The following is a 26,248-nucleotide window of genomic DNA, read 5'->3' as shown; positions in this document are numbered from 1 at the left end:
ACCCTGCTAATTTCCACATCGTTCAGATAAAAAATGATTCAAACGTCATTTAGCTCATGGAACGGAGTAAAGTAGAATGGAACGCTTTGAAACAGAACGCAAAATCAAAACAAAACAGAGAAAGAGGTTACACGGTTCTAGCAGGTCCGTCACACTCGGGCTCAGATTGTGTACCACTTCTAGTACTGCATTTGGTCCCTCGGTAGTACAAAAGGTACCCAAGTTTGACAGATCGCAGTACACTTTTCACGGCATTCTAGATTACCTTATGAGCCATAACATTTTGGGCAACTGCAAGGGACATCGGGGTCTTTAATTTGTCTTTGGTTCTAGGGTGACTAGATGTTCAAATTAAAAATGAACCCCGATGGTTTGCATGAGGTACCGTTCAAATTAGCGAGGGTACACGGTAGTGAACATGTTTTAATTTAACCCCCAATATGGTCTGCGTTAGGGCCCATTCACAAATTTCATAACGCTAGAGGGGATGTTACGGCCCATACAAAAATTGAATAATATTCATACAAAAAGCATTATAAGGGGGTGGATGGGTGTCCAAAATGGCCAATTTCAGCGTTATGAAATAAATGAATGAGCCCTTATCATGTCTTTTCAGTTATAGCGCTCGTGAAAAGCTATATTGGAAATTTTTTCGTCTCTTTGTTTACAGGCTCTTTAGTGTTGCATGATGTGCATTGGCCGACATTTTGGTCACCATTTTTTCAGCGTGTTTCCGTTCCTTTCCCTCTCGCACCGATCTTTTTGTTTCGTGTTTGTTGATGTTTTCCTTTGTTCGCTGTTTTGAGAATTTCGTCGAGACAGATATAAAACCGTCGTGTGCTGTTTTCGTGAAGGTTATTATTCGAAATTCAATATCTCGGGACGAGTCTGTAGAGGATTTCCTTAAATAAATCTGTTATCGTATACCGTCTTGTCAGGTAAAAGATAGTGAAGTCCAGTTAACAATGAAATTCCCGTGGTCACATTCGACGTTGGTCGAAGTGCTGAAGAATGAGTCCAAGCTGCATCATAAGTGCGATAAACTTTGCGAAGGTAAATAACAACGAATCTTGAGCTGGGCGTGAACTTCAAGCAACGATATCTTTCTTTTTTACAGAGATCTCCAGCAAAAAGTTGGACATCTCCGAGTTCGTTGAGGAACTGGGCCCTGCTCTAACCCATGAAGACTCCAGCATCCGAATGAAGGCCACCCAGCTGCTTTCTGAGGTTTTGAAAAACCTTCCCACCGATTTGTTAACCGAAAAGCAGCTGGAATTCCTCACGGCATTTTACTGTGATCGAGTGAAAGATCACCACTCGGTGATCCCGGCCATTCTGGACGGCGTCCTGGCACTGGCCGGAATGAAAAGCTTCCCCAACGGATCGGGCAGTAAACTGGCCAGCGCTCTGTTCCTGAACATTCCCTGCCAGAGTCAAGCGAAAGATGAGCGCGCCAAATATTTCCGCTTCCTCAGCGTCCTGGCGGAACACAACCAGGACGAGTTGAAGGCCATGGGAGCGGATTTTGTGTACGGGGTCATTGGGGCAATCGATGGGGAGCGTGACCCAAGGAATCTTATCTTCCTCTTCGAGTACATGCCGACGTTTTTGCGCCAATATCCACTGCTGCACCTGGGAGAGGAAATGTTCGAAATCTTTGCCTGTTACTTCCCGATCGATTTCCATCCGAACCAGAGCGACCCCGAGGCCATCACCCGGGATTTGCTGGCGGAAAAGCTGGAACAGTGCCTGTGTGGGGCGAAGGAATTCGCCGAGTACTGTGTCCCGTTGTTGTTGGAAAAGCTGGAAAGTGAGCTGATTGTGGCCAAGTTGGATTCCCTGCGATTGCTGGTAAGTTTTTGAGAAAAAAATATTCTTTTTTATCACTATTTAAATGAGAGTATCTAAAAAGTATATATTTTTAGTTAATGATCTCTAAAGACTCTTTAGAGACAGTTTCAGTCTTAAGATTTTTGGAAAGAAAAATAGGCTCAAGTTTCGACAGGATTCGATTGGGAAAATATTCTTAGCGATTTCTCAGAGAAGTTCTCCGTAGATCTTCCTAAGAAAACTTTAAACATTCACACATTTCTATAAAGTTTCTAGCGAAAGACATTCAACTGTTGTTTCAAACTCGTCCGCAAAAATACTCGACAGTAACAATTTGTTCTGGGATTTCTTTAGAGAATTATATTATTGTTTTCTCTGATATATCGTCCAAGGTTCCTTTAAGTATTTTTCAGGGATGTTTTTTTCAGACAGGACTAGCGATTCTTGTGGGGATTTAAAAATATGAACAGTTTAGTTAATGAAAAATTTTGCAATTCATTGTTGAACTTCACAAAAAATTTCAACAGAAATTCCAATCTTTCAGGTTCTACTACTAAACCACCTACTAAATTGAATTTGGACATATTTACTAAATGTCTGTTTGAAAATACTAAAGCTTTTTGGCGAAATTCCTGACGATATACATCCAGAAGACGTTAAGATCTCTTTGAAAGATTTACTACAACATTCTTGTGTATTTTCTTTCGTCCTTTGTAATGGACAACAATAGACGTTGAAACGAATGCCATTTTTACCGAGAGTATTTGTATCTAACATTTTTTTAAATGTCCCGTATGAATACCGAAGTTTCATGATACTATGACGAACAGATTGATGTAGAAACCATTTTTTCTACTTGCAGAAAGTGAACAAAACTTAATACTACTCGGGTAGAGGTGAATAACAAAATAATGTTAAAATGAGAACAATTTATTTATTTATATTATCTTTATTAAGGAGACTTTCAGCCAGTGGCTGGTTCGTCTCCGTGAAAAAAGAAATAAGAACAAATTTTGTAATCATATTGGTCATTGGTCTGTTATTCTTGAAAGTCATGTAATAACTAATCAATAACAAAATATACTATCATGGTAAAATTTGTTATTTGTGCAAAAATTCTAAAAAAAAACATTCAATATCTGTAAGTAGATGAAAAAACCGAATTTAGTACTATACCATTTAATTCCACTAGAGTTTGTATCCTTTGACAGTACCGTGACCTGCTCTAATTCCGTGTGTTGCCTAATACCGTGTATTTGGGAATTTTGTGGATTTCTAGCATATTATATTATTTATTGTTCCAAATGATTGTCACAAACGTTAGCACATTAAGTAGTATTTACAAAGCCATGACAAACTTGAACTAAAGTTGCACACACAAACAAACAAAAATAATGTTAGAATGTAATCGCCTGGTGCCAACACACGGTATTAGGGCACGGTTGCTTATGTGTTCCAAATACCGTGTTTCAGTTATAATTCCAAAATGCCAAAGTGAAATATATAGGTGGTAGTTGGTCCCTAGTGATTTATCCTACCTCCGTTCTGGTCACGATCTTCAGATTATCGTGATTCGTCAACATTCGTATTGATAAAGTGGAGGGACATGGTTGAAATGGAGTTTAAAAGAAACGAATGTCAGAACAGGTATCCACCGGCGACGCCAAACGGACCAACGTAATGTGGTGTAATTTGGGATTGGTGGATTGAATACTGATATTTTTTGCCAAGCATCAATATGGGTGACTTTCGAGGATAGCGATACGTAAGAGAGGTTAGGACAAGGTTGTGGATTTACTGGGTAAATCCATCATATTGGGGTTATGACTCTGTGTTTTGTCAGGAATAGGGTCTGATTGGTATGGTAGTATGCAATAGAGTTCGGAATTGATAGACAGACTTTGAGGAAAGAAGTTTTGAACGTAAGGCAGCAGCACCTTGGATCTTGGAGGGCGCAGGTTTGGAGAGTTGGGCAGCTGTTCATACTAGGTTAAATTACGTAGAAAGTGGAATCTGTTTTGCCGTGCACAAATTATGGGAAGTATTTGAAAATGTTTTCTTGTTCAGATTGGGTAACGCAAGAGAGGATTTTTAGCTCTGCGTTATATTAGGAGGATATTATAGTGCATGGTCTACTGATGACTGTGTATTTTAAGGGTGATCGAATGAAAGCTTTGTTGAGTAAAGTTACCGTTGAATTTTTGCAGTTCGTAATTGTTTTGAAATGTTTGTCGGACAATAAGAAAATTTTCTAGGGTATTTGTTTGGATGCTAATGCATTATATTGATAAATCTAATTGTTCGTATCACACGCGAAGCATAGCATAACCCAATGTATAATGAAATTAGGTTCGAAGAAAGGATTAATATTTGATCACTTAAACTTTACGCTGCAAGATATTCTTAATCGTTTTTCTTTTCTTCTGATGTACAGGAATAACTGGTATATTTAGCTAAAATAATGAACAATCATACGCATAGAGCCTACGGGTCATGCAGTTAGGATTGAAATTAAAATAATATTGCGCATTTCTTTCACACCACAGGTTTATCGCAGATGTTTTTACATGTGCGGAGGCGTTGGTAGAGGTGCGCGATTGCGTCGAGTCGGGTCGGTGTTTTCAGCGGACTCATTTTTCGCAAATCGAAGAATGAATGCTCTGAGGGCATCAACATGATTCGATGAGGTCCCACACTTTTATTTGCGCTTTTGCACTTGTAAATGTCTTACTAAATAGGAATACTTTGTGTTAGGGAAAGTGCAGGAGAATTAAATATAATTCATTAGAATTTTCTGATAGAGGCAGAGTTCACATGTTACTTAGGTATTTAAAAGCAAATGAGAACCACATTAAATAATAGATAAACACTAATGGTCATATTTTTATATTTTTTATATTTTCATTTCATCGCGGTCCTCATTGCTCGAGCGGAGACGACAAAACTCGAGGTGGATAGAATCGACGCAACTACGACACGGAAAAGAAACAGATGAGAAACTATCGATACATTTATTCAACTATAAAAACCACGTTTTAACGTAATGACTTTATTTCTTCTCGTTTCAGCAATCCAACAACCAAACCATCTCTACTATCTTTTCATTTCCTCTTCGTTACATTTATAGTCCCTCTGGCACTGAATCGAATGACGCATTCCGCTTTTTATTAGCGATGTCTTTGCTGTACGTTGAGCATGGTGTCGGAGGTGATGTGCTGTGTAGAACATCGGATGTTCTACACGGCACGCTACTTCTGGCATTTTGTTTGGAGTGCGGGATAGGCAGTGCTAGTGTAATATGAAGGCCGCTATTCGGTTTAGTGCCAGAGGGACTATATCTATTTAATGTATCTGAAGCTTGTGGGACCGCTTTAATTCCGGCGCCTGCTTGTGGAAGATCCCGGTGTGCTAAACGGTATAGGACATGTTAACGGGGGAGGCTTGGTAGGTCCTCACCCAGCCCGTGTCTAGATGGGCGGATAATTGTCTGCCAGGGTGTGGATTGAGCAATTACAATTACAATTACAAAATGCCAAAGTGAAATATATATTTTATTTCCCGAATCAATCATGCAATCTTCAATACGTTGTTTGATACAAAAGTTTTTTTTTGATGCGCTTCATTCGTTCAATTGAGAGATGTTTCAAAATGTGACCCGGCAGTCGGGGTCAGATGCACGGTATTTGGAACACTGGTATGTTTAACAACATCAACTGTAACTATGGTTATAATTTTCAAAATGGTTCAAATCATATTTTTTATGCAAATTGTATAAAACGGTCTACTATATAAAACATGAAAGACTAGAAAATAATCATACGTTATTTTTATCTGATCGATTGAAACTTGAGTTTTTTTAACCTCACGGTAATAGAGCATGTCACGGTACGCGTATTTCGACCTCAACTGTAAGGCCGTCTTCAGTGTCGTGTACTAGACTCGACTCGACTTCAATATCTAAAGAATAACAAACATCGCCATCACAGTAAAATATGAAATTATTTTGATATTTGAAGACTTTATTTAAATAATTCATGAGAACAAACTAATATAAAATTTTGCCGTAATAGCTCATTTTACTATTCGTATGTATTTATTTGATCTTTTGTTTCTGCAAACCTTGAGCGTCTGTACTCCATGTTAGGAGCGGCTCACAACAGCGTCTGTTCCCCATGTCAGGGGCGGCTGCAGCCAGAGTGCCAGAGAAGGAGAGTGCCAGAGAAGGACTCTAAGCTAAATGGCCCTCCGAACATTTAGGGGGAATGGTCCTCCGGAAATCTAGAGGGTTGGTGTCAGGCCCTGCAAGTCAACCGTAAAAACACATCAGCATAGGAACGTCAACGAGAGAATACGGACCGGAACAATCGGCAAAGACCACAGCGACGAAAATGGACTAGTGATTGGAAACTCGGTGCGTGGAACTGCAAATCTCTTAACTTCATTTGAAGTACTCGCATACTCTCCAATGTACTGACTGGTTTCAGTATCGTAGCGCTGCAGGAGGTGTGATGGATAGGAGCATTGGTGCGAACGTTTAGAGGTAACCATATCATCTACCAGAGCTGCGGCGACACACGCGAGTTGGGAACAGCTTTCATAGTGATGGGTGATATGCAAAGGCGCGTGATCGGGTGGTGGCCGATCAATGAACGAATGTGCAAGTTAAGAATCAAAGGCCGATTCTTTAACTTCAGCATAATCAACGTGCATAGCCCACATTCCGGAAGCACTGATGATGACAAGTACGACCGCTGCCCAAGCCACGACGTCAAGATCATCATAGGAGATTTGAACGCTCAGGTTGGCCAGGAGGAAGAGTTCAGACCGACGATTGGAAAGTTCAGCGCCCACCGGCTGACGAACGAGAACGGCCTACGACTGATAGATTTTGCCGCCTCCAAGAATATGGCCATTCGTAGCACCTGTTTCCAGCACAGCCTCCCGTATCGTATCGGTACACCTGGAGATCACCTCAGCAGACAGAATCGCAAATCGACCACGTTTTGATCGATGGACTCACTTCTCCGATATAACCAACGTCAGAACCTATCGTGGCGCTAACATTGACTCCGACCACTACCTGATGAAGGTGAAACTGCGCCCAAAACTATCCGTCATCAACGATGTACGGTACCGACGCCCGCCTCGGTGCAATCTAGCGCGACTGAAATAACCGGATGTCGCCAATGCGTACGCGCAGCATCTTGAGCAGCGTTGCCGGTAAGGGCGAGCTCGAAAGGGCCCCTCTTGAGGACTGCTGGACGACAGTCAAAGCAGCCATTAACGACGCTGCCGAAAGCATTGTCGGATATGTGGAACGAAGCTCAAGAAACGATTGGTTCGACGAAGAGTGCCAGGAGGTTTTAGAGGAGAAGAATGCAGCGCGGGCTGCAATGCTGCAGCATGGTACGCGAAAAACGTGGAACGATACAGACTGAAGCGGAAACAGCAAACCCGCCTATTCCGGAACAAAAAGCGCCGCCTGGAAGAGGTGGAATGTCAAGAGATGGAGTTGCTGTATCGTTCGCGGAAGTTCTATCAGAAGCTCAACACATCCCGCAAAGGCTTCGTGCCGCGAGCTGAAATATGCCGGGATAAGGATGGGAGCATCCTGACGGACGGACGCGAGGTGATCGAAAGGTGGAAGCAGCACTACGATGAACACCCGAATGGCGCAGAGAACACAGGCACAGAAAGTCAGGACAGCGAAGGCGACGGCTACGTCAGCACAGCGGACAGTGGAAACCGACCAGCTCCCACGATGGGGGAAGTTAAAGATGCCATTCAACAGCTCAAGAACAACAAGGCTACTGGCAAGGATGGTATCGGAGCCGAACTCATCAAGATGGGCCCGGACAGGTTGGCCGCTTGTCTGGCTGATAGTCAGAATCTGGGAAACGGAACAGCTACCGGAGGTGTGGAAGCAAGGCGTTATATGCCCTATCTACAAAAAGGGTGACAAACTGGAGTGTGAAAATTATCGTGCAATCACCATCCTAAACGCCGTCTACAAAGTGCTATCCCAAATACTCTTCCGTCGTCTATCACCTATAGCAAATGAACTCGTGGGAAGTTATCAAGCAGATTTCATCGACGGCCGCTCGACAACGAACCAGATCTTTTCCGTGCGGCAAATCCTCCAGAAATGCCGTGCGTACTGGGTCCCTACGCACCATTTGTTCTCAAAGTGGCATACGATAGTATCGACCGCGTAGAGCTATGGAAAATCATGGACGAGAACAGCTTTCCCGGGAAGTTCACAAGATTGATCAGAGCAACGATGGACGGTGTGCAAAACTGCGTGAAGATCTCGGGCGAACACTCCAGTTCGTTCGAGTCTCGGTGGGGACTACGACAGGGCAACGGGCTTCCGTGCCTGTTGTTCAATATTGCGCTTGAAGGTGTTATGCGGACAGCCGGACTTAACAGTCGAGGCACGATTTTCACGAGATCCGGACAATTTGTTTGCTTCGCGGACGACATGGATATTATTGGGAGAAAATTTGAAACGGTGGCAGATTTGTTCACCCGCCTAAAACGCGAAGCAACAAGAGTCGGGCTAGCGGTGAATGCGTCGGAAACAAAGTACATGCTGGTTGGCGGAACTGAGCGCGACAGGACACGCCTAGGAAGCAGTGTTACGATAGACGGAGATACCTTCGAGGTGGTGGACAAGTTCGTCTACCTCGGATCCTTGTTGACGGCTGACAACAATGTTAGTCGGGAAATACGAAAGCGCATCATCAGAGGAAATCTTGCCTACTATGGGCTCCATAAGAAATTGCGGTCAAGAAAGATTCACCCCCGCACCAAATGTACGATGTACAAAACGCTCATAACACCGGTAGTTCTCTATGGGCATGAGGCGTGGACTATGCTCGAGGAGGACTTGCAAGCTCTTGGGGTTTTCGAACGCCGAGTGCTAAGGACGATCTTCGGCGGTGTACAGGAGAACGGCGTGTGGCGGCGAAGGATGAACCACGAGCTCGCTCAACTCTACGGCGAACCCAGTATCGTGAAGGTAGCTAAAGCTGGAAGGATACGCTGGGCAAGACATGTTGCAAGAATGCCGGACAACAACCCTGTAAAGATGGTGTTCGCTACGAATCCGGTCGGAACAAGAAGGCGTGGGGCGCAGCGAGCTAGATGGATTGACCAGGTGCACCAGGACCTGGAGAGCGTGGGTCACAGTAGACGATGGAGAGAAGCGGTCATGAACCGAGTGAATTGGCGAAATATTGTTGGCGAGGCTTTATCAAGATAATTGATGTAAAGCCAAATAAGTAAGTAAGTAAGCTTATTGCTTACGGACATTTTTGAGCGATAATTGATGATGGAATAGAGGGACTTCATCATGGTGATTCCCTTCGATACTCGGTCTTCGACATGGGAGCGGAACAGGAGCTTGCTGTCGAGCATCAGTCCAATATAGCGGACCTCAGGGGACCACTCGATTTCCGCATTTTGGATGCGGATTTTTGTTTGCGGTTTGTGTCGCTCGGAGTTTCGGTGTGGAAATACTATGACTTGGGTTTTGGAACCGTTGACATGTATCTTCCAATCCGTGAGGAATTTGATGTACGTGTCAAGACCGCGTTGGAGCCTACCCACAAGGGGGCGTATGACACGTCCTGAGTAGGTAATCGCAGAGTCGTTTGCGAATAGCGACAAGGTGCCTCCACATGGGAGCGGAGGGACGTCAACCGTATACAGGTTGTACATCAGGGGTACCAGAATGCTACCTTGGGGGACTCCGGCGGGAATCGGATAGGGATCCGAGAGTGCACTGTCTACACAGACCTGCAATGTTTTACCCTCAAGATAGCCGGAAATTATCTTCACCAGGTACCCCGAGAAGTTGTATTGGGCGTGTTTGTGGACTATGCCGTCGTGCCACACATTGTCGAAGGCCTTTTCGACGTCTAGCAGGGCCATGACTGTCATCTTCGAAATCGCTTTCGATTGGTTGATGGTATTCGCTACTCTTTGGAGCTGATGGACCGTCGAGTGACCTCGGCGGAACCCAAATTGCTCCTCCGGAAATATGTTGTTGGCCTCGGTGTGGGACAGAAGCCGGGAGTATATAAGCTTTTCGAAGAGCTTGCTTATTGAGGAAAGCAGACTGTAGCTCGAAGGACAGGTGGGGTCCTTTCCTGGTTTGGCAATGGCTACTGATAAGTCCGAGAAAAGAGAAAAATTTCACGTTTTAACTACAACTGACTTGAACCGAGGCTAAAGATAAAGCGCGAGAACTGTGATGGAATGAAATAAAAAGGCGATCTGTACTCAGCTAGGTTTCAGAATCTACTGACTCGTAGGTTTATTATTATGATCGATCAGACCTTCGTCTGCATTCGTATAAGTGAATCAGTTAGTCATTACACTTGATAGTGTTGGTTTCCGTTAAGCGGAATTACACTATTAATTAAAACAACTATTGAATGCGTAATATGTTCACGCTAATATTAAACACTTCAGTCCTTCCCCCTTTGAAGAAGTTTCGAATTCATATTACAATATCAATCAACATTTAGAGCTATGTTAATTCATGTTCAGATAGAATTACAATTTCAAATACAAATAAAAAAAATATTCAGATCGAACTTAAGAATCATTATGACTACATCACGACTATCACTACTTGTATGTATGTAGGTAGCCACCAATCCTTGCTTGAGTCTTGCTCTGCATGCGGTTCCACTCAACAGTAAGGTCAAATTTTATTACCAATCTACATTCAACATATCGCTGTATGAAGTCATCACGACTATCACTACTTCGCATACACAAAATCATCATTGCGCTTGTCCGTTCGTTGTCGTTTAGAACGTCGGGGAGCAAGTTCTGGCGTATGCTCTACCTTCTCGGTGCACTTCCTTTTTCTGACGTATCGCTTCTCCTTCTGAACCTCATCCTCGGGAAATCCGAAAAATTCTTGGCTCGAATCCTTGTCCTTGTCTGCCCCCGGCTGTCGCCGGACCACCCTTATGTTAGGTTTTTCGTGGGAATCGCCACCTCTATACACGCGAAGCTGTTCTCGATGAGCCATTGTTACCACGCTTCCAATTTGAATCTGAAAGGTATTGCGAGAGTGCTTTTTAATGAAATTTGCCTTTAGCCATTTAGCTGTATGATGTGGGTTATGATTCCATAATTCCTCACCAGGCATCAGATTTTCGAAAGGATCTATCGAGTTTTTCGGGACATTCCCGCAGTCCTTCGTATTAATGTCATCATGCCCAGGAAATAGTTTTATACTAGTAGTTAAATCTTCATGAACAGTTCCTCCTTGTAAAAACTTTTTATAATGAGTTTTGGGATTTATTAAATCCAAAATAGTTTTAGGCTTGTATGAGAAAATCAATCGAGATGGATAATTTCCCTCACTAGCCAGGCAGCTATTTCTGTAATTGATCAAAAACAGGTTGATTTGATCCTCGACATCCAAATGAGAGAACTCCGGGTCATTCAAAAACTTTTTGAGCACATCTTTTACGGTTCTCACCAACCTTTCAGCCTGTCCATTGCTGGATGGATTATAAGGCGGACTTTTTAGAACATTGATTCCCTGTCGCTTTGGAAAATTAACAAAGGAGTGTGCATTGAATGGAGGACCACCGTCTGATACCAAAACATCTGGTAATCCGTATCTAGCAAATAACGCCACTAATTTCTTTAAAACCTTATCACAATTTGTGCCATTCCTCATTAGCTCTACTTCAACCCATTTCGAGTAACTATCAACTACTAGCAAATATGTACGGTGTCCAAAGTAAAAGAAATCAATGTGAATTCTGCTAAATGGTCTCGTCGTAGGTATCCATTTGGAAACTGTTTTTGCTTTTGGAACTATCATCATGCTATTACAAGTATCACAAGCAGTAACATAATCCTCAATCAGGGTGTCTACAACCTGGAAAAACCTGGAAAACCTGGAATTATCAGGGATTTTTTTTCAACCTGGAATAACCTGGAATTCTCAGGGAATTTCGGCCATAATCAGGGAAATTTTGTTGAATCAGTGATACTAGGTAGAATATATCTTTTTTGTGACAGAAAATCTTTTTAATCATAAAATTTTTCGGCTGCGCCGCTGTCAAGAACCTACAAGATATGTTCATTCCTAAAATTTTTCTAACGATTTTTATTTATCCGACAAAAAACATGTGTAGATAATAGCGTCCTTATCTTAACTTCTTACCTAACTCTAATCCTAACTTAAGATTAGAAAGTTGGGAAAGGCAAGTACAGTTCCCATTTACAGTTGGGTGTCGTTCATGAGCATATGAAACTTATTTAAAACCAATTTAAATTTGTCCACAAAAATGTTTTTCGACTATTCCACAAGTTCTGAAGGAAATTTCCAGGAATGCTTCAGGTATTCTAGTGATTATTTCTGGAATATCTTTATAAACTTCTCAAGGGATGCTATCAGGGATGAAGGGATGCTCAAATGAATTCCTTCAAAAATGTTGTCAAGAAAATCGTATAACTTTGCAACATTATTACCTCCAGTAATTTTCAAATAGATCACTCTAAAAACAAATTACAGTGAATATCCCAGGATTTCTTCCAAATGTTTTTCCACTGATTCATTCAGCGATTTTTTCTATGAGATTTATCACATATCCTTATGAAGTTCTTCCACAAAGGTTTTTTCCATAGTTTCGATAACGCCGATTGAAAAAAATTGATTTTTTATATGTATTCTATAAACATTCAGCACAGAATTGCTTCTTTCAGACATTATTCGATGAAATATTTTATGAATTTTTCCAAGAATCCCTTGAAAAATTTGACCTGGAATTCCACATTAAGTTCCTCCAGAACTTTCTCTCAGCATTTCAACAAACTATTATTGCTGTGGTTCAAACATTTGACTAACATTTTTTCAAATAATATTTCTAATCTCCATGGATTCTTCAAAACTTCATTCAAGGTTTCGCATCACAAAATCCTAAGAACAATTTTATTAAGAATACAGTAGTATTTTCAGAGATCCTCGTAAGAATTCATCAAGGCATACTTAGAACACAAACAAACATTTTCTTTAGAAATTCCACGCGGATTTTTCTCAAAATTTCTGCCAAACAAATCTGAATCAAACCCTTGACATTACCCTAGTGAAATTTCTGCAAGATTTTTTTTTCTTTGGGAAATACAAAAAAAATAACAGGAATTATTGAATGAATTTTGAATTTTGAAGATGCTCTAAACGGGAATGTTGAAGAAAGTCCTAGGGAAATCAATGGATATATTTCTTGAGAACCTGAGACTTCCTTTAAACATTTCTCCTCGGTCTTTGTAGGGATTCCTGATGGAATCTCCAAAGTAGTTTCTATGGTTATCCCCAGAAAAGCTGCAGATTGAGTTCTTGAAGTTATCCAAAACTAAATTCTTGGAAGAGTTTCTTAGAAACTTCTTGAAAAACCACAAAAAAAAAACTCGTGAGATTGTGTGAGATGAGATGTGAAAGAAATCCACAGTACCTTGTCGTAACCTCAAGGGACTCCAAAAAAGTCTTAAATCATTCTTAGAGGACTGTCCGTTCAAATGAGGAACCAAAATCTCATGACGAGATTTCATGTTGGGTTTCTTTTCATATTCATGATTCATGTCTGTTTTGTATTCTTTTTGGTTCATGTCGGTTCTGCATTGTTCAAGACAAAATCTTAAAAAAAAACACAAAACACCCTCTAGAGAAATTTTGTGGGTGTATCGCTGATGTCCATCATTCAAAATCCCATTTCAAGGGAAAGGTTTTTCCCTTAAGTTCGGATAGACTATTTTCTTCATGTCTGATTTTGATTATTAAAGGTATTTTTAGATCATTTGATAAAAATAATTGTTTTCTGTGAAAATAAAAATAAATCACCGAATTTTAATTTTGTTTTTCTGATGCTGTTTACACGTTTAGAACAAACCAAAAATAAAAATTTTGTTTATTAATATGAAAAATTTAAATGAAATCAACTATTCGTTTATCATTTATGCATTTTGAAGAATTTATACAACCTTGATATTTTTAACCTGGAAAACCTGGAAATCTCAGGGAATTTCATTTCTGTAAATGAGTAGACACCCTGTCAATGTCGGAATTAATTCCAAACCAGTACACGCATTGCCTAGCAAGTCGTTTCATTTTAACGATTCCCGCATGATTGGCATGCAAAAGTTTTAAAATTTTAATTTTCATTGATACAGGTATTACCACTCTATTTTGATATAACAGACATTCATCTACCAATTCCAAATCTTGCTGATTAGCATACACGTCTTTGTACTGCTTGTTTACTTTTGTTGGCCAACCCTTTGTCATGAATGATATAACATTTTGTAAAAACATATCTTCCTTCGTTTTACTGGCTATCACCGAAAAGTCGAGAGGGAGTTCCCTACCAAAATTGATACCGTTGACCAATTCTACATCGCATTCGACAGGAACTGCCTGATCTAGAGGGAAACGCGAGCAAAAGTCAGCATTTCCCATGCGACTTGATTGTCTATATTGAATCTCAAAATCATAAATTGATAGTTCTAGCACAAATCTTTGTAGTCTGGTGGCATAAATCGAGTTTCTTCCTTCTTTACCGAAAATTCCGACTAATGGCTTATGGTCTGTGTAAATAAAAAACTTTTTACCAAACAAAAACTTATGAAACTTTTTCACTGTACAAACCAAAGCTAGTGCTTCCAAATGAAGGATTGGATATTTTTGTTGAGCTGCATTCAATGAAAACGATGTAAAATAGATTGGTTTTTCAATTCCTTCAACTAAATGTGCCATTACACCACCTAAACCATATCCTGAGGCATCTGACACTATAACTATTGGTTTATTTGGGTCATAAAATTCCAAAAATTTTGCTTCCACCAATTCGTGTTTACTCTCTTCAAAAGCTTTATTGCAATTGGCATCCCAACAAAATTTTACATCATTTTTCAATAATCTATACAAATAATAGAGCTTGGATGACAAATTTGGGATGAACTTATGGTAATAATTGATCAACCCTAGAAAAGACTTAAGTTCTGTTACATTTTGAGGCACTTTTGCTTTTTCAATTGTTTCAATTTTGTCTAAGCATGGCATTAAACCCTTCTCACTAATCACATGCCCCAAATGAGTCAGTTCTGTTACAAAAAACTTGCATTTGTTCCAATTTACTTTAATATTGGCATTTTGAAGTCTACCAAGTACTAAGAATAGCTTTTCCTTGCAATCATCGAAGTCCTTTCCAGCGATCAAAACGTCATCTAAATATACCGAAATATGTTCAATTCCATTTAAAACCTGGTCCATCACCTGCTGAAAAATCGAAGCACTGGATGATGCACCTTGTGGCAAGCGGTTGTAAGTGTAAAGTCCTTTTACAGTGTTTATTACCATAAACTTCTTGGACATTTCCGACAAAGACAATTGAGTATAGGCACCCTCAAGGTCTAATGAGCAAAAAACCTTGCAACCAGCCAAACCAGCAAAAACATCCTGAGCAGTGGGTAATGGATATGTGTTTGGGATGATGAACTTATTAATCGAAACTTTACAATCTATCACCAATCTTATTTCATTATTCTTCTTCATTACCACAATTACTGGAGAAGCCCATTGACTGGTTTTAATTGGTGTTATTACTTTTTCATTTTCCAATTTCGTCAAATGTTCCAAAACTTTATCACGTAATCTATACGGCACATCGTAAGCTTTCTTGTAAATCGGTACTTCAGATTTCAAAACCAAATCCGCCTCAAAACCCTGAATTGGGGACGAAAAATTTTTAACGAAAACATCTTTGTACTTAACTTTAATTTCATCAACTATTGGTTGATTTGTCTGTGGACTAGAACCCACTGAATTTACAAAAAATGTCCTCCAATCTGGGAAAAACACATCCAGCCATGGCCTACCTAATAAAGGCGTAAAATTGTTCTCACAGTTTAGTATCAAAAGCTTCAATTTTGTCGAAATTCCCTTAAAATGTACTAAAACTTCTACTTCTCCCTCTATCACAAGACTCGTGCCATTTACAACAACTAGCTTTCTTTGACTATGCGTCAATTTTTTTGAAAATTTTTCAAAATATTGTTGTTTGCTCATAACAGTTACAGCGAACCACAATCCACTTCCATTTCCACAAAAACATTTTCAATTTTCAAACTCAAAAGACAAGGATCACTTATTTTGCCAATAGACAACACATGCATACATTTAAAAACATTTTTCTCACCCTCCGCATCATTCTCACTGTCTGAATCCGCTCGCATTCTGCTGACCATATTACTCAAAAAATCGTCCGGGTTGGAACCAGAAGTATCAGGGTCAATCATATTCACGGCATCCCTTTGCATATTTTTCAGCTTGAAGCACCTTCGTTTAATGTGCCCCTTGACACCGCAAAAATCGCACACCATCTGTGAGTAATCAGGACGGTTTCTTTCCTCCTTGCCATTTCCATGACTTCTGGTCTGCCACTGCTTGTGTTGCCACCTATCTTTTTTGTAAGGGGAATATCCTAATCGGCTTTTGACCGGTCCACGAGATTGATCAACTTTCGCACTGGAATTGGCCCTCGCCGCTGCTTCCATTGTCGTCGCTAATTTGTGCAATCTTGCCCCAGGAAACCCAGAAGCCTTCAAAGATGCAATCTGTTCCGTACTGTTGCTGTAGTCCATATTCTTAGCATTATTTCTGGCGATTTCCCAAGTGGCAATCAGTTTTTCTGCCGTTTCTAATGTTAGCTTCTCCTCATTTAACAATCTTTGTTGCAGAGATTTGTCCCGGACGCCAGCAACAATACGGTCGCGTATGGCCATCTGTTTGAAGTTCTCAAAATTGCAGAATTCTGCTTGGAGTTTGACAGACAGCACGAAATCCTCTAAAGATTCATCCGGCTGCTGCACTCTTACATTAAATTTTAATCTTTGTACAAGATCGGACTCGGTCTTATCAAGACGTGCTTTCAATTTGTCAACCATTTCCTTATAAGGAACTTCAGCTAAATTGCTATTAGGGTATAGCAATTTGAGTTCCCTAAAAATTGTAGGGCCACTTAAGGTAATGAAATGATCCCGATTTTCTTCGTCGGGAACTTTATTCATGTTAAAAAAAAACCCCAAAACGTTCAATCCAATCCCCAAACGAATTGCCCTTACGAAAAGGTTCTATTGTACTGTTGATGTTGGTTTGGGCCATTTTAATTTACCAAAAAAATCTAAGGAAAATGGTTGCAACCTGAGACGAGACTCGCGAAGACGGTCTTCTTTTTCTGTGATTGCTGAGTTTTTTTCTAATTCCCCTTTTTGTTTATACCAATTATGCGCAAGCCGTTCAAACCCTCACATGAACCTCTCAGCAAAAAAATGATTGAGTTTGCATCACATCGAATCATAGATAGCCGTTTGAGTGAAATTTCATGCCAGCAAACGTAGCAGACATTAGAAATAATTAATCTTCTGCTTAGATGTATCAGCAACTTTGGTAAAAACTGCTCCGCTGACTGAGGTTTTTAATAACAATTTACTTTGAACACAATACTTTGCACTTTTTCAGCCATAAAAACAATGGGCTGCATTTGACGTTTCGTGAGAGGGGAATCTGGGCTGCATATGACGTTGATATTTTTCCTCTTCGCAAGTCTCTCTCAGGTTGCAACTACCGAAAAGAACAATTGTTTCTAAAAGAAAACAGTGTCTACTGTAATGAAATGCACTTTTGATTCCCCAATAGATAAAAGGATTAGAAACTCACCCGGAATGTCCTTCAGCCTTTGCCGACAAGGGGAGAGATAAGGGTTTGCTGTTAGCGGTCTTCGCCCTTCGGCAACCACGCAAGCCGTCAGTTGACGTGAAGGTTTACAAACCAGAAATGGCCAAGGCGGATAAACGAAGAATCGGTCGATCCAGAGGTCGATCAAACTGGTTCAATACGACAGCCTTGATGGTTTTATTGGAATGCCAGAAGCACGGAAGGGTGCACAGCGATGGCCGATCCCGGTGAACAATTATCACTGTCTAGTAAAATAAAAAGAAAAAACTCTCTTAATAAAAGAATATAATGACACCTTTGTTTCATACAATTTCTTTTCAATTCGTCAATTTATTATTTCTTTTATGAATAGAAAATAAGAAACCATAAGCAGCAGATGCTCGTTGTTCAAAATGGTGTCGAACTCACGCCACCGATGACTAAATCACGCCTAATTCACCAAATTCTTAACTTTTCGGCGAAAACAAAACTTACCACACCGGAATGAAGTGTCACCACTGCACGGTGCGAGGAAGCGGACAATCAATTACCAATCGCAGCGATGGTGGCCGTCGGAAAATCACGCTCACAAGGGGACTCCACGAAATTTTCTGCTGCTGCTGCTACTGCTGCGTAATGACGTCCGTCACTCCGTCGGTGTTGAAGAAATTCACTATTTCCCCAGCACTTTCACTATACACTTTTACCCTCGTCGCCAACTGATAAGTCCGAGAAAAGAGAAAGATTTCACGTTTTAACTACAACTGACTTGAACCGAGGCTAAAGATAAAGCGCGAGAACTGTGATGGAATGAAATAAAAAGGCGATCTGTACTCAGCTAGGTTTCAGAATCTACTGACTCGTAGGTTTATTATTATGATCGATCAGACCTTCGTCTGCATTCGTATAAGTGAATCAGTTAGTCATTACACTTGATAGTGTTGGTTTCCGTTAAGCGGAATTACACTATTAATTAAAACAACTATTGAATGCGTAATATGTTCACGCTAATATTAAACACTTCAGCTACCACTTTGGATCGCTTCCAATCGGACGGAAAGTATCCAGTCGCAAGGCAACGGTTGAAGATGCTTACGAGAAGCGATAGGGCTCTTGGGCCGAGATGTTTAAGGCCGCTGTTGAAGACACCGTCAAATCCTGGGGCTTTCATGTTCTTCAAAGATTTAACCGCTGAGCTGAGTTTGTCCAGCGAGATCTGCTGCTCGTCGGCGAGTTCACTTTGCGTGTTAGCGAGCAGGAAAATACTGTCCAATACCGACGCTTCCTTCGGACTGACAGTGTCGCTACCCCGGTTATGGGAAGCCATAAAATGCTTGGAGAGAGAATTGGCCTTCTCCCCAAAGATCAGATGGACCTTCTCGTCACTGGTTAGTGGAGGGATGGGTTTGGGGTTGGCTTTCGAGTAGCTAGGCATACTGCGAATGTCCTTCTGGAATTGAATATTCCTAATCTTCTGAACCCTGTTCGCGATAATCTTACTCAACTTCCGGTAGAGAACTTTCCGGCCCTGATTTTCCGTTCGTTCCAACGGCGCCGAATGGCATTCCTGAGCGAGATAATTCGTTTCGTTTCCTTGTCGATATTGGTGAACTTACGTGTTACTGGCGTTGATGGGATGAACCGTTGCTCAGTTTCGCCGATGTCTTGCGTGAGACAGTGTAGAACACTGTCGATTTCGTCCGTCGTTGCCAGCGGAGGGTCGTCAGGAATGCGGTCTTCGATGTAGCGAGTCAGTTGTGGCTAGTTCGCTCGGTGGTAGTTACGCCTCTGACCCTGTTGGCGCAGGTTGACGGCTTGGTCCATTTCGAAAACCACCGGAAGGTGGTCAGATGGCAGGTCGATGAAGGCACGAATGGCTATCCGCCATGTGGGCGAGGACGATGTCAAGCGCTGAATCTACGCCAGCTGGAGAGAAGAACGTTGGTGAGTCTGGATGGAAAATGACATAGTGGCCGGCTTGGAGGTCCTCAGCCAGCACCGTGCCGTTTTTGTTGTTCCGGGTGTTGCCCACAGGCTGTGGCGGGCATTCAAATCACTGGCGATGATGAAGTTGCTACTCCAGCGGGTCAGCTTTTGGATGTCGTTTTTCAGGCGTACGGAAGAGCCATCTGGATCTCTGCACTGAGCAGGGCAGTAGGCGGCTATACAGATGACTGGGCCGTCGGGAGAAACCAGCTCGACGCCGATGGCTTCGATGGGGGAAAAGACGAAAGTCCGGCAGGATCTTGTACTCGAGGCCTCTCCTAAGTGCGATGGCTACGCCCCCGCCATTAGCTTGGTTGGCTCGTTCAAATCGGACGATGGTGTGTTCCGGGAAGCAGATGTTCTTGTCCGGTTTGAGATACGTTTCCGTTAGAAACGTAATATCAATTTCGTGTTTTTGCAGAAAATCGATGACTTCCAGCTGTTTTTTCGCCACGGAGTGGGCATTGCAATTAAGCAACTTGAAGGTGAATGTTGCAACGTACTAAGAACTGCATCATCTGCATGATCATCTTTTGCATCTCGGGCTAGAGATGTCAGTTGGTTGATGATTTGCGTCATGCCATCCGGGGGTGGAGGCGCGGTCGGTTGACCTTGCTGGAACGCAGATCCGGAGCTGGAGGCTTTACCCCAAAAGCCAGGGGGTGGGCTGGAGTACGCTTGCTTCTGGGCTGGCCGTGTTCCTTTAGGGGTGGGCAATTCCGGGAAGGAGTCGAGGCCTAGATCGATGGGATCCTGCTTCTTCTTCGAGTGATGCTTCCGTTGATTCGCTTGCTTGCGGAATTATATGAATTCCGCTCTCTTCGAGCAGGCGCAGCTTGTTAAGGAGTGATCTTGGTTGCAGTTGACGCACGAGGGTTTTGGGTCCTCGACTGCACAGCTGGATGAAGCATGATTGCTTCCACAGCTGGAAGAGCGGCTCTGTATCTTCCTTCCAACGGTTAACACGTTGGAACGTTTTGCGTTATAAGGAACGTCCTTTTGTCCATATACCGTTCCTGACGGTATTCAGAGTGCTTCGTGAAGCCCAAGCAGGACAGTTCGGTTTTGCGTCGTCCGATAGATTTTGCTCACGGTTTCGCGCGTGTTTTCGTCGCCGGAGATTTTTTTTTTCCTGTTTTGGAGCGTCTTGCTGGGTAGTGCTTCGTGAAGCCCAAGCAGGACGGTTCGGTTTTGCGTCGTCGGATAGATTTTGCTCACGGTTTTGCGCGTGTTTTCGTTGCCGGAGAATTTTTTTTTGTTTTGAAGCGTCTTGCTGGGTAGTTCTTCGTGAAGCCCAAGCAGGACGGTTCGATTTTGCGTCGTCAGATAGGTGTTGCTCACGGTTTTGCGCGTGGTTTCGTAGCCGAAGAATTTTTTTTTCTGTTTTGGAGCGCCTTGCTGAGTAGGTATTTGGGAAGGCACAAGCAAGACGGTTTGTTTTCGGGACGCCAAGAAGTTTTGTGTTCAGTCGAGGATGGATTACCAACTGGTGAGTTCGTTTCATGCTTGTGATAACACATTTTTTCTTGAAAGCGTAACTGTTAAGTAATATTAAAACAAACTTTGTATGGTTCGTCACTATAAGTGTCGGCATTATGCTTTTTTCTTATACAATTTCAATATACATATATTTTTCTCTTTTTGACATTATTAAAAATTATCTTTTGAATTGTTCGACATTGTGAATGTTTACGTATTTTTTAAAACTTCTACCATATCGAGACAAAATACACAGTAATACTCATATGTAATTTTCAAACAAACTATGTGTCGTCACTACTAGTGTCGGCATTATTCCTGTTTCATATAATTTAAAATATATACATGTAATTTTCAGTTTTCGACATTAATAAAAACATCTTTTGAATTGTTCGACATTATAGATGTTGACGTATTTTTTAAAGCTTCTACCAAAAACTTCTCGAGACAAAAATACAAAACTAGCTTTAAATATAAGTCGTATATTTCCCCCTTGTCCATGGATCGCATCATCGACCAGAGGTGACTCCCAGATCTTTTCCTCCCTCACTAATAAACACCCTTCCCGTGGTGATTGTGGAGATGCAGAGGTATTCTCGATCTCTAGAAGCAACAATCATTACACCCTAACATTCTTTCCGCATCCCAACTTACTGTAAGGACTTGGCCGGCGCCGTTATTGATCAATAATATTAGATCTGCTAAAATTGCACTTCGAGAGTAAGCGGAAACTCCCATCCCTTATTCATTTGGATCGTAGTGCAATTCTCACCAGTTCCGATCAATCACGGAGTAGCAACCATTGACATGTACAGTCAGTCTATGCTATGCTATGCTATGGACCGATGCACGAGTTCACTATTTTGACGTTTGAGCGGTGCCGAATTCACTCGTTGCCATGGTGACATAAATAACACGGCACCGCTAAAACATCAAGGAATGAACGCGTGCATTGATCCATACCATTCCTAGCGGTATTCATTAGCGATTCATACAACGAAGTCAGCCGTTCTGTTTGCATTTCATCGAATCATGCCGTCGATTAAAGCTCATCGAATTTCAACACTCAAGATGCTACGGAATTTGAATTATGTGCCGTTTCAAATTGTGCTCTATTGGTTAAATTTTCCGTGTTGGCTTTTTTACCAACCTCGTCTGCTTTTTTTGTATCCTTATGCGGTTGTTTCATAGTATACAACAATATTCTAGTAGTATCCGTTCGGTATGCGCTTGGTACTCTTAAGCACATGATCCTGTATGTGATTTCCAACCGCTTTAGGTTTCCGCTCGACAGAATCTCTGGATGAATTCCTGTTGAAATTATTAGAACTGCTCTTAAATAAATGTCTGGTTGGATTCTCTGAAGAATCATCTTAATAATAATCCTAATAAAAACTCTTGAAATATTCCCAGTTTCAAGCATGTGGTTTCTGAAGCTCCTATTTATTAATTACTTGATAGCGACAACCAGCTTCGAATCAGCTATGCTGACAGCTTGTCGATCTTTGGATAATCCAACATATCTATTTCTTACAGATCAAATGTACACAAGCGTTCGACTTGCCAAGCATGAGCAAACACCTGGACGATATCTGGAATGCACTGAAACTAGAGCTCATGCCCGGCGGTGGCAACAAGGAAATATTCGACCTGGCGCTGGAAGCAACGACCCAAATCGTCAAGTTCACCCAACAGGATCATCAAGTGGCTGATCACTTCCTGACCACCATATTCATGACCGTTATGGGCAGCATCGCGGACGTGGCATCGAAAATGTTCGAAAACGGTATCAAAGTGGCGCTGGCCTGTGCGAAAGCGACCCCTGAGTCAGCGCACTTCGTGGCCAATAAATTGCTACCAATGACCTTATCTCAGCTGAATGGCGAAACGATAACGGAACAGGAGAAACTGTCGCTGATTGACGTGCTGAGTCGGACTTTGTTGGTTTGTAAGGGGCATGGTATCTTGAAGGAGATGGAGCAGCAGCTGGTTGGGGCAGTTCAGAAGCAGTTCATCCAGATACTGGTTCAGGAGAGCGATGCAAGCGAACTGAAGAAGATTGCTTTGTCTTGTATCACGCGAATACCGGAGGCCGTGGTGGATGAGAATCGCTTTGTCGTCTACACGACCATCATCCATGTGCTACTGTCTTCCAGCGACGAAAGGTTGAACGTAGAGGATTGCTTGCATGAGTTCGCGGTTCAGTACGGAACTGAGGTGGGGAACGTCATTGTCGATAAATTGGTAGCCAAGAAGTATGAAGTGGTCACTTCATCGACAGAACGAGTTTTCCACGCTTTGGCCAAGTTGATTCCGATTGAATGCATGAGGGCAAAGATCTTGAAGTTTTTCTTGGGCCTTGTATTTGAGGAGTGCGATCACGAATCCCTCACCATTTTGGCCCTTCAGACATTGCAACTGGTCCTGGAAACTCCAGATGGAACATCTGTAGCGATCGAACTATGCGATCAGTACAAATTCATCGAACAATGTGTGACCTTGGTGCACAAAGAAGGAGTACAACATTCGTCTGATTTGCTGTTTGCCCTGTCCAACACCATGAAAGACACGATGAAGCAACTGTCCGCAGAAAAGCAGAAAACCATCGTCACCGAGCAGTTACCATCGATGGACCTCACCAAAGCCAACGACCTCTATCTGACCTCCGGAATACTTGGCTATCTAGACGAATCCATCTCGGTCGAAGATCACTTCGAGAACCTCGTGGACAATCTAACCAAACTAGCGATGAACAACGAAGACGAGCATGTGAAACTCCTGAGCCAGCAGTTGCTCTGCAGCCTGTTCAATCGGATGCCCGACGACGATCACCATCGGAACATCCTTCTCAAGCTGCTGAAAATGCTTCGCAGCGAACTGAAGAGCCACAACAAAAAAGTGGTCGGTATCTTGTCATGGATTGGAAAAGGCCTACTCGCCCGTGGCCACCCCGAAGCCGGTGAGATAGTGGACGACATAGCCGAACTGCTGGATCATCCCACTTTGGGTCACACAGCTGCCCTGGCGTTCGAAATCCTGTCCGTGGAGTTCCCCCAGCTGCATCTACCTCTGATCAAGAACCTGTTCAAGCAGAAACTATTCATGCTGGTGATGAAAAAGTTGGAACAGTCGGCCGGAAAGTATGCCGAGAACCACCTCAAAGCTCTGCTGTATGTGTACAAACCCACGCCGCATCTGGTGCTGAAAATGAACATTAAGAAGGTAAGTCTTTTTGACTAATTTAATATGGCATTTGTATAATTGGTTTGTTGATCAACAAACCGTTTCCTTTCCATGCAGTCTTCCATCACTGTAGATCACCTTTTTTGTACGTCTGATACCTTAAAGACGCCATTCACTGCTCTTTTATTCGCATTTCAATATGCTTAATTTAGTCAAAAATTTATTTTTTGGTATTTACAAAACTTTTTTTACTACCTAGACGCAAAATGAAACATTTCTCGATTACTTTTACAAATCGACGTAAATTGCTTTAAGGTGATTATAAAACGAAGCCAAACTTTGAATTTTCAAGTGCACAATACTGGAGAATCTGACAACAGCTCGCGTTGAAAATCAATCAAACTGTTTGCTTACTGTTGGTGACCAATGGGATAAATTTTCAACGCGGAGCGCTGTTTGATTCTCAAGTCTTGTGCTCTTGAAAATTTGAGGTGTGGCTTCGTTCTATAATCACCTTAATACGGTTTTGAGAAAACTAATTAGGAAGAATCACAACCTGTCTTCTAAAACTGTTTTAAAATGAATCAACTTTTTAACATTTTTTCACCGTGTACCGTAAAATGGGGCGAATAGAAACACTTTCCGACATGTTTGAATGTGTACAACTTAAACCGTGTAGATAAAAACCATTTTTATTACTCTCAAATATGGGTCCCGTCTTCCTTAGCTGAGACCCCAGGTATCAGGTATCAGAAGGCCGGCTCCAAAGGCACGTTCCCCACCAGTTGGGAGATTTGTGCTATCGCCATATTTGAGCCTATTTCATCATCTACCCGATGGGAGAGGAAAAGGAAGGGAAAGATGGGAGGAACTAGGAGTGGGGTCCCTTGAAGAGGGAAGATCGCATAAGCGAAATGAGAGCATGTAGCTCCATACCACAATGGGTTCGAACAGCGCCCTAAAAAGGGCACTGCAAAACGCATGAGCGTAAAGAGAGCCTATAGCTCATTACCACAGCGGGTTAAGAATAACAGGATGTCCTGAAGATTCAGGCTTCTGTATTCAGTTTCACTTAATAAGTGTTTACCAAGTAATTGGAATCGCATTTGCGCAAAAACTGGACAGTTACATATCAGGTGATACGAAGTTCCATAATCGGAGTCACAACTATCACATACAAATGAGTCAGCACGCTGAATATTTGCCATGTGATAGTTGAGTCGGCAGTGGCCTGTCAACGCTCTGACCAAAAGACTGCAATTCTGCTTTGACAGATTTGTTAAATACTTCGCCACCTTTGGAGATGGCTCAGTAATGTACAACAACACGACTCCAAACTATTCCAATATTGCTTGTGCTGAGTTGCCGCCCAAGAGTTTATCTGAAGCTTCACCCAGCACTTCGAAATTGGAATAGCCGGCTCAGGGCCAATGCAGTCATGCGATGCTCCATCGCGAGCTAGCTCATCAGCCAATTCATTTCCAGCGATGGAAGAATGGCCAGGTACCCATACAAGGTTTACAGAGTTGACTGAATTCAGTTCCTCAATTTGAGTTCGACATGCGATAACAAGCTTCGACCTTGAGTTGGCCGAAGCGAGAGCTTTTATAGCAGCCTGACTATCTGAACAGAAGTATATGACTTTACCCATTACGCGCTGTTGAAGTGCTGATCAGGTATTGAAAATGCTCAGCTCATGAGCAAAAATCAGTCTATTTTAGGCACACTTGATGATAAGCTAAGGGATAGGCCGTGATTCGCCAAGCTCGTTGAGCGTTGATGATCATTGATCAAACCCTTTGTGATCTGCGCCGATCAGCAACAGAAATCAACTGATCACGGCAGTTATTTGACCGAATCGGAGTGTATTGAGGAATAGTGTTTTTCTCGAATAACAATGGTCTAAAAGTGTACAGGCAGATAAAATGTTTTCGATTCAGAGTGTGATATTTTTGAGGGCTCATTATATTAGTTTATTGTCCTGAATGCGGCGGACAAATTTGGTTTTATTCGGCAAAACAATTT

The 26,248-nt window shown here is 42.0% G+C and overlaps 1 protein-coding gene across 2 annotated transcripts; it reads left to right on the top strand.

The window, feature by feature from the left end:
- Positions 1-750: 750 nt before the first annotated feature.
- On the top strand, positions 751-24,295 carry LOC110681333 (MMS19 nucleotide excision repair protein homolog). 2 transcript variants are annotated; one of them, XM_021857085.1, is made up of 4 exons: positions 751-854; positions 939-1,053; positions 1,118-1,851; positions 22,577-24,295. In XM_021857085.1, the coding sequence occupies exons 1-4, from the start codon at positions 780-782 to the stop codon at positions 24,278-24,280; spliced, it is 2,628 nt and encodes an 875-aa protein (XP_021712777.1). In that variant the 5' UTR covers positions 751-779; the 3' UTR covers positions 24,281-24,295. The 2 variants fall into 2 exon arrangements, with proteins under 2 accessions (XP_021712777.1, XP_021712778.1); XM_021857086.1 differs by having other exon boundaries at positions 774-1,053.
- The last annotated feature ends 1,953 nt before the right edge of the window (positions 24,296-26,248 follow it).

The sequence above is a fragment of the Aedes aegypti genome, unplaced genomic scaffold (assembly GCF_002204515.2).
Source record: "Aedes aegypti strain LVP_AGWG unplaced genomic scaffold, AaegL5.0 Primary Assembly AGWG_AaegL5_hic_scaff_735_PBJ_arrow, whole genome shotgun sequence".
NCBI lineage: Eukaryota > Metazoa > Arthropoda > Insecta > Diptera > Culicidae > Aedes > Aedes aegypti.
This window is presented reverse-complemented; position numbering and strand designations above follow the sequence as displayed.